The 17633-nt window shown below is 35.5% G+C and overlaps 1 protein-coding gene and 1 long non-coding RNA gene across 2 annotated transcripts in view; one reads left to right on the forward strand and one right to left on the reverse strand.

Moving 5' to 3' along the window:
• Nucleotides 1–17633, forward strand: part of ING3 (inhibitor of growth family member 3) — a 25322-nt gene continuing 7689 nt past the window's right edge. Inside the window, exons 1-9 of the mRNA XM_046669324.1 lie at nt 1–163; nt 410–481; nt 2886–2986; nt 4476–4541; nt 12625–12721; nt 14517–14588; nt 15427–15546; nt 15827–15984; nt 16576–16769. Coding sequence (XP_046525280.1) covers nt 136–163; nt 410–481; nt 2886–2986; nt 4476–4541; nt 12625–12721; nt 14517–14588; nt 15427–15546; nt 15827–15984; nt 16576–16769 — 908 coding nt within the window. The 5' untranslated portion in view covers nt 1–135. The remainder of the gene's footprint in view (nt 164–409; nt 482–2885; nt 2987–4475; nt 4542–12624; nt 12722–14516; nt 14589–15426; nt 15547–15826; nt 15985–16575; nt 16770–17633) is intronic.
• The window catches only part of LOC124243609 (uncharacterized), an 18421-nt gene continuing 16630 nt past the window's right edge, over nt 15843–17633 (reverse strand). The window contains exon 3 of the long non-coding RNA XR_006889725.1: nt 15843–15979. This is a non-coding gene — a long non-coding RNA (uncharacterized LOC124243609). The remainder of the gene's footprint in view (nt 15980–17633) is intronic.

Consider the following 17633-nt stretch of genomic DNA (forward strand, 5'->3'; position numbering starts at 1 on the left):
TTTTTTTTTTTTCCGCCGAAGCCGAGCGGGTGCTGCTAGCGGAGGCGCCATATTGGAAGGGACAAAACTCCGGCGACAGCGAGTGACACAAATAAACCCCTGGACCCCCTCGTTCCCCCAGCTCTAAGGGCCGCGATGTTGTACCTAGAGGACTATCTAGAAAGTGAGTGGGCGGCGCTGGCGGGGGCCGCCGGTGGGACCGGCGGGCGGGAGCGCGAGTGGACGGACAGGCGGGATGGCGGGAGGGAGGGGGAGGCGGGGGATGTTTCTTTCTCACGGTAACTGGCAGCCTCGCTCTGGGCCGCCGTCTCCCTCGACCCCCCCCGACGCACGCACGCACGCACGCAGCGACGTAGGCGCGTCCGTTCGCCGTTGGCCCCGCCCCTCTGACGGACTCTCCCTTTGACAGTGATTGAGCAGCTTCCAATGGACCTGCGGGACCGCTTCACGGAGATGCGCGAGATGGACCTGCAGGTGCAGAGTAAGTCCGCGCGTGTGCCCTTGTTCGCCGCGCGCTCCGTGCCAGCCTGCCTTGCCGTCGACGCCTGCGCCTCTGCTGTTTGACTGTCGTCCCGCTCAATGGCTAGTGCAGAAGGAGTTGTCAAAAAGAACTGGCGATGATGAGTCTTGCATGTTCTTGCTGGCTTCCCTCGCTAGTTTTCTTTTGGCTTTTACAAGAGAAAGAAGCATTAGGGCACACGTGTTCCTTTCTTGAATTTAGGACTGTGCAATAAAAATTTCTATACCTTCATGGAGAATGTAGATGTATGTGTTAATGCACATCGGCATCAATGTTGCGAAGACTTTGACTTAAGACTTTATGTGTAGAACGTAGATTTGAGCGTTCATATTTTTGTTAAAGTTCATTCTATTCAAAATTTAAGAGCAGAAAACTCATAAAAGCACAGGTTGTGTGTAGTTCTTTAGAAACCCTGGTGAACTTGGAATGTCGGATTGGAAAAGTTACTCATTATATAATACATTCTCAATTGTCAACAGCGTGGTATTTTCTCAATCAAAAGGAGTAAGGGAAATAAGATTTTACCGTAAAGCTTTTTGTCTGCTGCAATAAAAATGTTGGCTTTTCTTCTCTCAGTGATAGCTTTGTAGTCCAGTGACTTTTTCCCAAAAATAACCTTGCTCTTTCGTAGAGCAGTATTTAGTTTATATGATCATTTTTTTCTGTGAGGTTTCCTTAAAGAGTTTATGATTCAGAGAAGGTAAAAATCAGTACCTTTGGAGATGAGAAGGTAAATACTTACAGCAAAACTGCCCTTCAAAACAAGAAAAAGGTGCTGAGTACCAAATTTATGTACATCGTGCTCTGAAAGAACCTCACATACCTTCTCCCTTTGTGAAATGAATATAATATGGCTCCTCCAACTTGTAGAGATACTATATTAAAAATTAAGAGTGTGAAATGAAATTTATGATACAAAATTAAAGTGTGTAATCAAGTATATATTATTGGCTGTGTTACTCCTTTTGTTTGGAGAAATATAGGTATTGCTTAATTAAATAATATTAATGGCTGACCCTCATGGGGTTTATCCACAGATGATATTTCTTGATCCCATGTATCCCAGCTATGTTTAGGCCATAGCTAAAATGTTTCTTGTGCTGACAGGTTTTCTTAGAAAAGTAGCGGTGGAGGAAGATCTGGGTTTGGATGTGTGATGGAGAGGAAAGGACTATCATGGAAAGAGATGAGAGAACCAAACATTCCAGAGTGTAGGAGTCTTGAGGTAGATAAGAACCGTCCTTCCTACCCCCTGGCCTCTCTGGCCCCCCCACCACACACACTTCCAGACCCCTTATTCGTGCTTGTGCTTTTCTCAGCCTCCTGTCCATTTCATGTGGCGCATAATACAAGGTGGTGTGTGGTGGAAGCCACCTCCTTCGCCACCTCCTTCTATTCCGTGGATTGTAGTCTGAAAGTCTGAATCATGTGTTTCTCTAGCTTGCTCACAAAATTCATTTTAACTTTAATGTAATTGACATGCTAAAGTAGTGTTTTCTACAGGATAAGCATAAATTTTGATGTTAGATAGATATGAGTTCATTTTAGGGCTTCACTAACTTCCTATTGCCCTTTATTACGTTCCCACTTCTGAGGGATTTTTATTGTCTGTGAAATGAGAATCATTTGAGGATGAAAAATAACACATATAAATTAGAACACATAGTACTTGATACAAAATACACATTCAACAAGAGGTAGCTGTTATTTTATACTTTATCATTAGAAATTTTAAAATCTCATCTAATGTGGACTTGATCATATAAATTTTAAAGTTGCGTTTTTTAGCAAACATGGAATGAGGTAACTATTCTTGGCCCACTTCAGGAAAAGTTTATCTAGAATAAATAATATAATGTATTAAATGAATAAATGATTGTACCTACTACCTTCAGTCATGATACGTGATGATGGGGATGCTTAATGCCATAAAGCAAGAAGTTAAAATCTTTTTATCAATTTTTCGTATTAAAAGAAATGTGAGGATTCTCTAGTGGTACTTTCAATAGGAAATTGTTTTGGCACACTTGGCTGACTTAATACCGTTAGCTTTTGACCCCAAGGCTTGTGCTATTCAAAAACCATGATATAGAACCTATCTGTATTGTTGACTACTTTGACCATTGGAAGGAATTTTGAAGTGACAACAACACAAATAAACTGTCAGTAGGGGAAATTGCAGCCTTTTTTGCTAAGGCAATTAGGGCCTCATATATTTACATAATTAAAGCATGACGTATTTAAGTTATTCCTCAAGTCAAAGACTGTATATTGTCAGATGTTTTTCCTTTTCCTAAATCAAAGCATTTATGTTCAGTGTATGAATTTGACTATCTAAATATGAAATGTTTTTATTATGTTGTAGATGCAATGGATCAACTAGAACAGAGAGTCAGTGAATTCTTTATGAATGCAAAGAAAAATAAACCAGAATGGAGAGAAGAACAAATGGCATCCATCAAAAAAGTATGTTCACCACTCTGGATCATTTATCAGTAAATACGGGGGCCCTCTGAGAAAGATAATTTTCAAATTAAATAGTTTTCTGGGTATCAACATGAGGGAAAGTTATCAATGACTCTTTAGGATTTAAATCATTCATTGCATTTTAGAGCTCCAGGTATAGGAATTTTAATCACTAAAACATTTTGGTAATTTAAAACATTGTTTCAATAATAATGACTTTTATTAGAGAGTTACAGAACCATTAAAAACGTACATTTTTTCTTTTAATTTGTTTTATTCTAGTTATAGGTAATTAAAGTTGCCTTGTCTAGAGATATACTGTCCTCTGATTTTGGCCACAAACTGGGGTGAAAATAAGCAGACCTTGAGGCTTTTTTTAATATATATTTTTATTTAAATATATATTTTAATAACATAAATATATAAAAATATTTTTTTATGTATTTTTTATATATTTTATATATTGCTAGGTACCTAAGTTGGTGTAATGACAGAAGAACAGAATCTTCAGAGTTGAAAGAAACCTTAAAAAGTCTTTTAGTTTAAAACTCCAAATTTGTACATGAAATGAGCCTAAAAATACAGAATTCTTTGAGGTTTTGTTAGTTTTATATCTGTGAGTAATAATGGCTCCCCCACTCACAGCCTTCACAGAATTGTTCAAGGATCAACTGAGAAAGAAATTTGAAAACTATCAATTTAAGAGTAGTTGTGTTATTTATTTTACCACATGGGGGGAACATTATTTCTGTTAGGAGAAAAAAATTTCAAAATCTCTAATAAAATTGGTTCTGGCTTGGAGGATACCTGGAGGAGGCCCAGGTGTGTGAGGGTAGGCAACACATGTATACATCCCAAAGTCATTCATCAGTGCTTTAACCAATTAAGTGTTTGATGTAGTGCAGCTTGGATATACCCTGAAAAGTCTGGTACTTCTTGGAAATTCATAGAATCCTTTTTTTTAAAAAAAATAATTTGCTTTATACTGAGCAGAAATCTAAAGTCTAGGTTGAGTTGTATGAATTGATACCTAACTTAAAATGAGAGTTATGAAACAATTGGAAAATAGGGACGTGCATGTCAGAATCCTTTCAATAGTTGTACTTCTGTAAACAATTTTTAAAAATGGAGAGTGTGAATGTTCTTTAGAAATTAGATGAATCTTAATTGATATCTTTTTTTTTTTAAAGAAAAGAGCTATTCATTAGCTCACGTAACTTTTACTCATATGGAGGCTAGATTTAGAATGGTGTTTATTTTTATTTATATCTTTTCTAGGAATTCTGAATGTCTTCCTTTAATTCTTGGCTGTTGTCCTTAATTTCTAATCTACCCCATCCCCACCCTATCCCTTACTGGGTTTTTATTGCTGATGTGGGATGACTGACAGTGACAACAAGGTATGATGATGAAAATGCAGTTATATGTCCTGGATACACATATTTTTAAATTATTAATTTATTCTTGAAATGCAAATGTTTTTCTTCAGGATTACTATAAAGCTTTGGAAGATGCAGATGAGAAGGTACAGTTGGCAAACCAGATATATGACTTGGTAAGTAAACTAATGTGCATGTTATGCCATAAGTACTTGACTTATGGATTATGTTTTAAATTTTGTTGGCTTAAATGTAGTAGGAATAACAGACTAAAACTGAGGTGTTGCTCTCTTTATCCCATTTAATTTGAGAGTTCGGTGTCTATTGTTTAGTTTCGTTGCGGAAGAGAGTCAGAGAGAGTCCACAGTGTTAGTTAATAGGTCAAGAACCTTACATTTTAGCCAAATCTGCATTGCTATAAGATTGTAGTTGATGTTAGGCTTTTTTTTTTTGACAAGAATAGGTGTTTAAGTTTATTTTACTAATCCTTATCTTCTTGAGGTAGTGTCTTTGCTTGCCTAAGTCATCCTGAGATTGTTTCTGTGGTAAAATGCACATAAGAGTCCTGTGTTGACCAGAGTTCTTGGTAGTCTGATTAAAAAGAAGAGGAGACTCATTTGAATCAGTGTTAATAGATAGTACTCAACTATCTATTAAATGATATCAATAGATAGCGTGCAACAACTGGCTCCAGTGGCAAAGATGTCTGGGAAGCACTAGATTAAATAAACTTTAAAAAACGGTTCTTGTCATAGTAGCACTTCTTAAAGATTGAAATCACCAAGAAGACAGATTTACACAGTATTTCTCAAACTGGTATACTTATGGTGCTCTTTTTTATGTAAAGCATATTCTAAAACACATACTTTAAGAAATACTCATTTTGGTTTTGTCTCAAAGCAAGTTAAAGCTGAAAACAAATGCTCACTTTTGGTTTACTTTTGCATATAGATTTCATATCTTATTTTTATAGTCTTGTCTGGATATAATTTTATTACTGCACAAGTGCATGCAAATATAAATGTCATTGGCGAGCAAGACAAAGATCAAAGGTACATACCACATATGGTATGTAGTATAAGTGCTATACTAAACTAGAAAACATTTGTTATTTAATGCCATAGAAAATGTTTAATTCTTTTTATATGGTGAAAATATTTTAATGGCTATAATAGCCTAGGCTTTTTTGTTCGTAGAGTTATTCTAAAAACAATTTCATAAAAGATATTGCCTAAAGTGTGCTATATCTTGATTTACTGTGGAATGAAAACAACCAAAAAGTTCTTAATTGTTTTGGTCTTGAGTTATGTGTATAAACATGGAAAAAGACGTTTATATTTGAATCCAAGACTAATTTGTTTAATAACGTTCTTCTGTATATTTAATGACTGTATGTATCAATCTTTATTGAGAAACTACTTGCTTTTTAAATCATATAGCTCTTGGTTCTGATCTTTTGTTTATATTTTTTTACTTTACTGCTTTTTACACCTTTATTAAAAATACTTCATGCATTTAGAAAAAATATATCTAACGTAAATATATGCTTTTTAAGTATGTGTGCGTGGTGTGTGTATCCATCTGTTATTTATGAACCACACTGTTCATCCACTCTGTGCTTGGTATGATGGAGTTTTACCTGGGTATAATGGAGGAATAAAAACTAAATACTGTGTATGGCTTCTGTCCTCTAGGTGTCTGCAAACTAGGTGGGAGGACATCCCCACAGAGTAAAGTGAAGAGGCTATACAGAAACATGTAACAAATAAAGATTAATGCAGCTGAATATTAAGGGGTATCTGGTGAAAGACCAAACTAAATCCTGCAGAGTTAATGTTGATTTCTTAGAGGGTGTGTATGCATTTGTACAGAATTTATTGAGAGGCTCAGGGGCCTGGATTAGGTGTTGTATTGAGGGAAAAACATTTCACTCAGAGATAATGGATAAACATAGAATGAAAATAAAAATTAGTAAATTCTTTGAGGAAGATAGATTACTTAGGCTAGAGAGTAAAGTAGTAAAAGGTGATGTAATAAATTTAATAAAATGTAATAAATGTAATGAAAAGCAGGTGTCCATAATGGATCCATACAGATGTGAGTTCAGCCACTTCACGAACAGCAGAACTTTGGAAAAGTTATTTAATCCCACAGCCTGTTTTCTTATCTGTAAAAAAAAGTATTAATTTGTGCCTTAAGGGGAATTTGAATCTCTCTCTCTATTTATAGCCACACACACACACCTATATAGAAAGAGATAGATGTATGTGTGTAGATCTGCCTATGTATGCACACAGTGCTCTTAGCTTGGCAGGTAGTAGGCCCTCACTCCTTTAAAGACTCACTCCATCTTATTTCTCTAACTGGAATTTTCTACTTTCCTGAAGCCATTGCTTCCCTTTCAGCTCTACCAAGTTAAACCTGTTTTTTCCCATTCCCTCTGTTTCTAGGACTGCCTTTTGTTTTTTCTTTACTCTTTTCCTCTCTTTTCCCTTCCCTTCCCTCCTTTCTCTTCCCCTCTCCTTCTCTTTGTTGTGTTTTTCTTCTCCCCTCCTCCTCCCCTTCCTTCCCTTTTTAATACTCCACTGCTATTTCAGGTGACCATAATATTCTTAATATAAAAATCTATCTTCTTTGGGACTTAATGTTAATCACCTGTATTATCCTTTCACCTTTGTGGACGTTCTCAATCTCCTTTTTGGATATTGCTCATAATGGCTACTGTTCCTCAGGCTTCTGTCCTTGACCTACATTGTTTCTTACCCTATTCAAGTGGGTCTCACATAGAGGTAACTCTCTTCCCATTTTCTACCCCAGCTCCAGAGGCAGTAAGACCAAATGCCACATGGTGAAAAACTGTTCTATCAAATGCCAGTTTTACCTCCCTCATCCCCACACACACCACCCAAGTTGAAAAACATTCCTCCAGTATTTTTCCGTGTGTATTTTTAGCTTTAATGATTATATAATAATTATTCCTCAAGCTCAGACTTCTCTGAGTCTATTTGTCTTATCAGAGAATTCCTAGGCCCTGGAACTCAGTGTATTAAAACTTAACTCTTAGCCTCTCCTTTTACTTCTTTCACTAACATCACTTATCATGAATAAATAATTATTCAAATGTTAAAGACAATTATGCACCCTCCTTGTGCTTGGTTGGTGTGTGGCACCATATTGCCAGAGCGGCTTGTGGTGTCAAACACTTTATACAAGTAATTGCAATCGAACATAAGGGAATTATTGACTTGTTCAGTAGGGAGGTCACTAAATGGATTTACTATCTCAAATTAGTTATGCTCCCTGAAATATCAACAGTAAACATCTGACTGAAAGTCTTTATAAATATTAAACAACAATTAATTTCCTGTAACATTTAACATTAGAATTAACATTAGAATGCTGCATGCTTCAGAGGTGAGTGGATGGGACATAGTATAAGTATAAAACTACAGTAATTTTTATTCATAGATCATTTGCCCGATCTTCTGTTTATATAATTCTACATATTGGGACAGTATAACTTTGATCCATTCAGTAAATATTTATAGATCAACTCTGAGCAGTCACTGGTGCTGGATGGCCAGTAATGACACGGACAGGTAATGAATACAGGCAAACTATTAAATAAAGATCATTTTAGATTTTGATAAGTGCTCTGAAGGAAATAAACGTTGCAGAGAGAAGGGAAAAGAACGAATAACTAGGGGAGGCTGTTAAGAGTATAGTCAGGATGAGTGTAGTCTAAGAGATGACATTTGAGGTGGTACTTGGAAAATGAGAAAGAGCCAGCCAGGTAAAGAGCTTAAGGAAGAACATTTCAGACAGATGATGTACCAACTGCAAAATGTAAGGTGGAAAAGGGCTTCACAGGTTGAACCAGAAAAGAAGCCATTGTGGTTGATGCGTTGTGAGAGGAGGAGAGTGGTGTGAGAGGAGGCAGACAGGAGCAGGCACATACAGGGCCTTATAAGCCAATGGAGTAGTGTGAGTTTGATCCTAAAAGTAGTGGGAGGCCAGTGAAGGATTTTAAGCAGGGCAGTGAAATATCCCTTAGAGGAAGTTGTATGTGTGCCTTTGCTTAAACATATTACTATGCTAATTTCAAGTGAGCGTGTATTATTTTTACAGATTATAATATACAATAATTTTGTATATAATTGTGTTTGATTTCTCCTCTCAGTGTTTTATACTGCATGGTATTTCGTTGTATTATTTTTCATTAAAATATTTTGAAGTCAGTAGTAAACTTTCTATTCCTATGACCAGCACTGTACCTCACTGTACCAGACTGCCTAAATATCCACAAGGGCAGAAATCTGTAGAATTAGTTCAGTAGAATAAACTGACGATTTATTTCAGTAGCTGTTTTAGTGAAATTTGACTGAAAGAAAAAATTTATCCTATTAAAATAATTTCCTCTAGAATCCTGATACTCATAGTCATTAAACATTTATTTGTGTTCCTCAGCCAGATGTCACTGTCATAAGGCCATATTAGATTACAATACCTAATAAAGTTGATTTATGTATACTCTGATAAAATTTGTGCTTTTAGTTAATGCTTGAATGATTTTAGCAGTCTCTTACAGTGCTCAATCCCCTTGAACTTCCTTCTTTTTTATATCCTAGCCTATTCCTGAGATGATTATATTTCAGGCCCGCATTTTAGCTGTAAATTTGAGAATTCTTCATCTGATACTCTAATTAAGGAAATATATTATGTGAGTTTGACCTTTTGATTTGTCTCCTATCCTTATTGTCTTTTGGAAAGATGATTAGATGTAGTTTATGTGCTCAGGCCTCGAGTATCTGACTCAGCCTAAAGATGGATCAAATTTTCATCTAGTTTAAATATAATTCAGAGATGTGAAGAATCATTTTCATGACTTGTCATCAGAGAAATAATTTGCCATCCTGGTTCTTTTTTCTTCCTCCAGTTTATTCTCCTTATTCACTATTACCAGATCTTTTCACAGATAGAAATTTATCTCTTATTGCTGTGAATTTCAAGTTAGAACCTGATAGACTGAGTGCTCATTCTGAAAGAGCAAGCTAGACATCTAAATTTTAGAATTTGACAGGCTTGGAAGCCATAAAATCATGTAGGAACTTTTAAAAAGCTATATTTAGTTCAGTTTGGGTCTATTAGTGACACATTTTAAAATTTGAATATGGGAAAACTAGGAGAGTCAAAAGGGAAAGAATAAAGGATTACAACTATGCCCAAATGTGAAAGGATGAGGATTTTTTGTTTGTTTCATGCAGAGGGGTCAGGTATGACTTAAATTTTTTTTTTTTTTTCCCGAGGAAGATTAGCCCTGAGCTAACATCTGCCAATCCTCCTCTTTTTTCTGAGGAAGACTGGCCCTGAGCTAACATCCGTGCCCCTCTTCCTCTGCTTTATTTGTGGGACGCCTGCCACAGCGTGGCTTGCCATGCGGTGCCATGTCCGCACCCAGGATCTGAACCAGTGAACTCCCAGACGCCAAACGTGTGCACTTAACTGCTGTGCCACCAGGCCGGCCCCTTAAATATTTTTATGATCATGAATTTGTTAACAAATAATGTTTACAGAATTTCTTTTGTGTCTAAGGAGGTCAGAAAAAAGATAATAGATTTAAACTTAAAGCAATTATGATTTGGGGTTGTGGGATGATAAAAAAACTTGTGGCTGGCATTTACTGACATTAATTGGGGAATAAATCAATTAGACTCTGTGGTCAGCCTTGTCTTAGGAATTGATGGTTAATGGAAAATCTCAATTGGATCAGTACCCTCTTTACTACTATAAATCACTTGTAATGAGTAGGTTGTTTGTGGAGGGGTGGAGTAATTTAGGTTTTTGCTTTGCGTGATACCTGTGGGGCCATTGTGGTGATCAGCTAGAATAAGTGCTTTACCTATTCAGAATCAAGTGGGTAGAGGAAATGCACTCGATAGGTTTCCGTCAAGGTCAATTCAGTTCTTGCTATGGCTGTTTAATACTGTTTAAGTATCCTGTCGCTTCATAGCTTAAGTTAAATCTTGTGGTCAACTTACTTTCCAGCTTCTAATTTGACTTAGTAAAGCAGTAGTGAATCTAAGAAAAACAGTTCTCATTGCCTAATAATTGCTTATAATATTGATCAGTTCATAATCCTTTTTACATACCAGGAAGTGAAAATGCTTGGAAGTTCTGTTACAAAGCTTCCCACCACAATGTGATTAAGACTTTTCTGTCTTTGTGTATTTTAATTATGCATTTGGGTTTTAGAGTTATTAATTCTTTGGGACCCATTATGTTTTTAAATTATTACTCCTTCTTTCCGTCTATTTGAAGACAATCCATTCTTCACCCTGTAACTCAATCATGCCTCCTTTGTGTCTGCCACAGCCCAGTATTATACTTTTTCTTTCTGTGCCACTTCTGACCCTTTTCAACTGTTGCTCATGTGTTACATCTAGGGTATATATTGTTTTAAAGCTTCGTTATGTTAAACATCTTATATAAATCTTGATTTTTCAGTTAAATTCTAATTCCTATGAAGGTGAGGATTCTCTCTCATTCTTTGTGTATCTTCCATTTAACCCAGCCCCAAGCACATAATAGGAACTCAATATTTATTAGTAATATAATTGTAGATAAGAAAGGTGATGTGGAGGATTTTCATTGCATTAAATTGTCTTGGAAGTTAAAAAGGAGTATTTTTTCTGATTTCCCTTGAGATTAAATTTTGACAATGTAAGAGATTCTTGAATAACTGAGGTCTGTGTTCACACTTTATTATTGGAAGGGAGGTTCCATTAAAGGATGCTCAATTACCTGCAGGTTCTTTGAATAGGAGCCAGTGTCCACAATGTGTAACCTTATAGGATTTTAAATTTGTAATTACACCTTCTGCCAAGCTTTGACAAATAACTTGTGTGTGAAGATGGAGGGAAAATTGAGCTTTAACTTATTGAAAAATCACACAACAAACACCCCAGTGGTTGCTGTTAATATACAAAATACAAATCATAAGACAATATTCCTTTTTTTTTAATTTAAATTATATTTCTCTGAGTTAAAAAACAATTACAGAAGTTCAGAGGGCAATGTTAGGTACAAATGATAAGCACAATTTATTACAAATATATCAGTGTTAAATCTCATTTCTGTAATTTCACTTATGAAATAGAGACAGTAATAACCTATCTCAAAAGATCAGAGTGAGGGCTAGAAAAGATAGACGATGTAAGGCACCAAGTACATTACCTGGCATCTAACACACACAAATTGGCTTTGGCTACTTTTCTCCCCTTCTCCATTATTTTAGATACACATTATTTAATTGAAAGTCTTATTTAATTTTTTTACCCTCATGCTGTATGATAAACATTTTGATATTTGTAAGAAAGTTACTCTTAATTATAACAGTGATCCACTGGGAAACCAGAGTTTGAAAAGAGCTGCTGTCGATAATATAACATGAATATTTTTCAAAGATTTCGTGTTTTTTGGTTTTACTTCAAAGTAGCAAATTAGAAAAAGTATTGAAGAAATCTTTAATATTAACCTTAGAAAATACATTAAGACTCATTGCTAGTTTGAGGTGTCCTGTAATTTTCTGAAAGCAGTCAAAAGATGTCTAGGTGAATGAGAAAAAAAATTTTTGCCATCTTTACAAGGGCAGTAGTGTTACAATAAAACATTTTAACTAGGCTCTTTAGGGAATGGAGTTTTCTGGCTAAAAACCCCTTTTGTTTCAACCGTTTACATAAATGTTTACAAGTATAATGGTCCACTTTCCTGCCTTAGAGAAATGTATGTATAGACTATAGTAGCCTCTTTGTTTGTGGACTGAAGATCTTTCACTCCTCATTCTAAATAACACTTATTACGGTATGGCAGTGTGGCTGGCCTTGTTATAAGTAGGAGGAGATTAGACTGAAAGTAATCCCGCACTATGAAAAGTTCCCAGCCCTGCTGCACCCCCTCCCCACCTCAAATCCCTCACGTCAGTTTTGCTTTAGTTTTCATATCTCACTGCTTCCGGACATCTCCTAACAAATTGTGATTCTGGTTTCTTAAAACTTAAAATTTGTTAAAGGTGACTTGGGAGATTATTTAACCTAGCACCCTCATGTGATAGATTAAAAACCTGAGGTGTAGGTTAATTGACTTGCTCGAGGATACAAAGAAGTTTCACTAAAAGAAACAAAGATTTAGGTTTCCTCGTTGAACTGACACTTTAATAGTGTCCCAAATTTTGGTGGTTATCTTTGATCTTCTTTGAAACAGGTAGATCGACACTTGAGAAAGCTGGATCAGGAACTGGCTAAGTTTAAAATGGAGCTGGAAGCTGATAATGCTGGAATTACAGAAATATTAGAGAGGCGTAAGTAAAATTTACAGTTTTCCATCAATGTTGGACAGTACATATGCAAACACTGAGGAGACTTGTCCCACAGAGAATTCTCAGATGCTGTACTAGGTGGATGGTGGTGACTGGGTTGGATAGCTTGGACCCCAGCAATTGGAACTAAGAGAGATAATGCAAGACATTCCACTTACTCTTTATGAAAATAACATATTAAGTCATTCCATTATTAAATATGCCTTTGTGCTAGTAAGGTTAATGATAAGAACAAAGAGTTAAAGAAATACAACTATCTAGAAACAAGCTAACCATCTGTCATTAAAGATATTGACTTTGCCCTGTCTATTTACACACTGAAGCTTTGTGGAAGGTTATTTATTCTTCTTAAGAGCTGCCTCAAGGCTTTTCCTCAACTGTATTCCTAAGAAAGATTTTCATTGGTTCCACAGCACATCCTCTTTTTCTCAAAGAAGTGTTTCTTAAGCTTTCCCTTATCAGCAAGGAGCCATTCTACTATTTCTTTGCAAGCCTTGATTTGATATCCTGCTATAATTTATCCTTATCACTTCTTGGATTTAACTCGGGAGACTTCCCAAAATGGAGACATGAGCTCTGTTTCTTTAACCCATTTAGCATCTCTTCCAACCTAAATAGGTTATGTCCAGAAAAGTAGATAGTGTGGTGCTAAGCCCAGAGTAGGCACTCACTCAACGTTAGTTGAACCAAATCAGTATTATGGCTGATTTCTCCTCAAATTTAATTAAAGGTTCCAACATGTTTTGTTTCGCTTGGTGCATTTAAACAGCAAGAACATGTACCTATTTCTACACACAGATGAAAGGTTTCTATAGAGTGTGTTAGGTTATGTATCTCTGTTTATGTACTCACTAGAAGTCAACTAGAGAAGCAACCAGGGACAAATCTATCTTGGTATCCATAGTTGCATTTTTGTATTCAAAAGTATATCCAGCACTTTAGATGATCATCTAATTTATTTGTTATACTTCTATTCTGGGGGAACCCTATTTGAGAATAATAAGTATTTTGAGACAAAATAAAATATTCTATAGCTGCTTTGATTTTTTTGAAATGCTGATAATAGCTGTAACAATTCATGCCTATTCAGTACTGCAGGAAGGTTAATGAAGCATCCTCTGTAAGGACACAGACATATGAACCTAAATCGGATCAAGTTATAAAAACTGCTCTACCCTGGGCCCTGCCATAATTTCATCTCAAGGGATCAAGATAAACCCATAAAATTTCTTTAAAAGTATTTTAAAGTTTCATGGTAGAGGTTCTATTTCTCACTTTTCACAAGCAAAATCCCTGCCTTCTTTTAGGAAGTCTTTACTATCCTATGTCATTTTAATGACTAGAGAATTTTCTTTCATGTAGTAATGTCCCATCACCTAATACTTTAGGATCTCCCATTAAAAGGTTCTAACTCAGCAAAAGTAGGTTGAGTTTTTGAGATCTTATCAGTAATGGACTTAAAATATCCGTTCATCCACTTACGTGGTACCCACTGGCATGAATTCCCTAATTAGACATTAGCATACCTTCAGCCCTTTTGTACTTAAGGTGAATATTGAGAAATGGATTACTTACTGTTTAGAGAAAGGATGAAATTGGCTCAGGGTGCAGTTGGCAGTGAACCCTCTAACATGTCTGGCTAAAATGATACAGGCATATGCATCAGAACTTGCCAGTCCTCTGCTGGGTGAGGGTACACAGTGCCTATAGTTGGTTGACATGTAAGTTTCTGTGGTGACTTTTAATGGTGGTGTATCTCTGTGCCTCTCTGTTTTAGGATCTTTGGAATTAGATACTCCTTCACAGCCAGTGAACAATCACCATGCTCACTCACATACTCCAGTGGAAAGTAAGTTTGGTTTAGTGCAGCTAAAACTTTAAATACAATTAAAACTTATTGTATTAACTATATATTCTCTTTTATTAGCCTTACACAACACATTGCTTTACACATTGAGAAGCAAATATCCTTCCCTTGCTTTCATTTTGTGAGATATACTTTTTATTGCAATTACTGGCAGGCTTATCTTCTTCATCTGGGAGAAGCATATTTGATTTGGGATTAGTCTGTTTTCCCTGGAATGCATAGGGGAAGAATGTATGGTACTAATAGCAACATTTATTCCATACACACAGATAAGTGATTCTCTCTAGAGAGTGTTATAACCAAGCCAAATAGTCAACTACTTGATGGTGAACTCTGTCTTTTTTTATCTACTTCTCCAGTGCTTAGACAACTGTTTGGCATATAATAAAGTTTCAAATGATTGGTGAGTTATTGAGTAAGTGAATCCCTAGTCAGATGGCTGGCTTGCTAGATGACTGTATTGGTGCATATTTTGACAAATCAATTGGATATGAAAGAATTTTTGATTGAAAACTATTCTCGATTGTAGATTATGTTTTGAAAACAGAATTCCCCTTGTATTATATTTGAAACCATAGTGCATCATGGGTTATTTTCAGTACTTGCTCCTGAAGTTTTTTTTAAATATTTAAGCAGTCTGCTCCTAAAAAACATGTGACACAGAGTTCTTTTTGTCCTGTCTTCTAAGAAAACATAATGTTCTGTATTCCATGAGGAACTCAGATCATAACTATACTGGTTTATAACTGGATGGAAGTATTATGCCTTGTCTGTAGGTCTCTGAAGTTTAAAAATACGTGAATTCTTTATTTATATTCAGAAAGGAAATATAATCCAACATCTCACCATACAACAACAGATCATATCCCTGAAAAGAAGTTTAAATCTGAAGCTCTTCTGTCTACCCTTACGTCAGACGCCTCAAAGGAGAATACACTAGGTAAGTTTAGTATCTTAAATATGACTGCTTGCTTCTTCTGTTTGTGTTAAAATGAGGGGAAATGAAAGCATTCAGGATTAATGAATCACACAAATTCTTTTTCTGGTTAAAGTCTATGTATGGAGGAAGAAGAAAAATGAAAAACGTGGCATGAAAATTTTATAGTGATAATGAAAATTTAAATTTCATGATTATACCTCTGTTGGGAAATAAGGTATTTTAAACTCGCTGACATTATGTTCTTTCCAACCATTTTTATTTCTTCTTTAATTCTACACAGGTTGTCGAAATAATAATTCCACGGCCTCTTCCAACAATGCTTACAATGTGAATTCGTCCCAACCTCTGGCATCCTATAATATTGGCTCATTATCTTCAGGAACTGGTGCAGGGGCAATTACCATGGCAGCAGCTCAAGCAGTTCAAGCGACAGCTCAGGTAAAAAGGAAAAGTTTTGGAAATAGAATGTTACATTTTGTCTAAATCATTGGCCAACTCTAATAGAAACAACTAGATTTGAACAAAAGAATTTTCTTACATACAAAGTTTCATTTTTAAATCACAGTTTTATGATACCCAACATTTTATTTAATGAAATGAATATGCAGAAATTACCTGATTGACAATGAAACGTAAAAAATAAATTCATAAGTGGCCTGCGAATCCCTTCTTGTGATAATTGCTTATGATGCCCCTGTACTTGACTAAAAGCCCTAGTACCTGCTGGGACAATACTTCATCCTCTCCACCTGTTCCAGAGCAGTCTCTGTAACCTCAGAACTCAGGTTGCCTTGAGTTTGTTCACTTCTGTACAATTTATCTATATTCCAAATTAAGTTGCCCATCCTATAGTTACTTCATAACTGTGTAAAACCTGATTTTAAATCTTTATAGCTTCAATTACAATGATGAAAATAATAGTTTAAACAAAATAATATTGGATAAATCAAAATAACGCTGTAACTAGTAAGACTTGAAAATCTCTATATATTGATGTATATTAATAGTATCAATGAATGTCTGTTTAAGATGAAAGAGGGACGAAGAACATCAAGTTTAAAAGCCAGTTATGAAGCATTTAAGAATAATGACTTTCAGCTGGGAAAAGAATTTTCAATGCCCAGGGAAACAGCTGGCTATTCATCATCTTCAGCACTCATGACTACGTTAACACAGAATGCCAGTTCGTCAGCAGCCGACTCACGGAGTGGGAGAAAGAGCAAGTGAGTCTCATTGTTACAGTAGCCTGCACCTTACTGAGTATGGTCTACCTGGCATCCAGCTGGGCTTCCATATATTAAACAAAAGCAGCTTATAATGGATCAGGGTGAACTTTGGGCAGGTGCAAAGACGTGACATTTTCATTCACACTGCCATTCTTTGAAGGGGTAAAGTCTTTAAAAAGTGTTAAGAGTCTTTACACTTTTAAAGACTCTTTAACTTAGATTAAATTAGATTTGTTAATAAATTGCTTCTGTTTACTTTCTTTTGTTCATTGCAATAAGCCATTTTATGGAACTTTTTTCACTTATAACCCATGTATTTATAAGTCATGTATTTCAAGGTAAATTAATGCATAAAATACAAATTACATCCTGGGAATTTTTTTAAAATAAGATTCTTCATTTTGATTAAGAGCAAGTTGTCTTAATGGTCTCATGTCCCAAAAATTGAAATTATGGAAATTTTGAATATGACACTTTTAGGATGATTTTATGAACTTTAAAAATGGAAACTTAACAGCATTTGGCACCATGTCTCCCAGATATCTGCATCTGCTAGGTGTTTATACATAATGAAAGCTCAAATGCTAGGCCAAAAGAATTAATTACCTAGTAATTGTATTATAATTTATTTTTTAATGTGTTGTATTTTCTCTAAGTAAATCCCTCAAAGAATGATCAGTGTAAAGTTATCACAAAAGTGCTAAATATCTTAAAACTTAATTCATCTTAATGACTCAAATTTATTGTAACTGCTGATGATAAATTTCTGTATTTTAAAAATTCATTAGTGTATTTTAAAATTGTGAATTTTAACACTCTGTTTCCTGTCCTACATTGGTAAGTGTTCACATGTCGCTTGAT

This window comes from Equus quagga, chromosome 8, assembly GCF_021613505.1.
Source record: "Equus quagga isolate Etosha38 chromosome 8, UCLA_HA_Equagga_1.0, whole genome shotgun sequence".
NCBI lineage: Eukaryota > Metazoa > Chordata > Mammalia > Perissodactyla > Equidae > Equus > Equus quagga.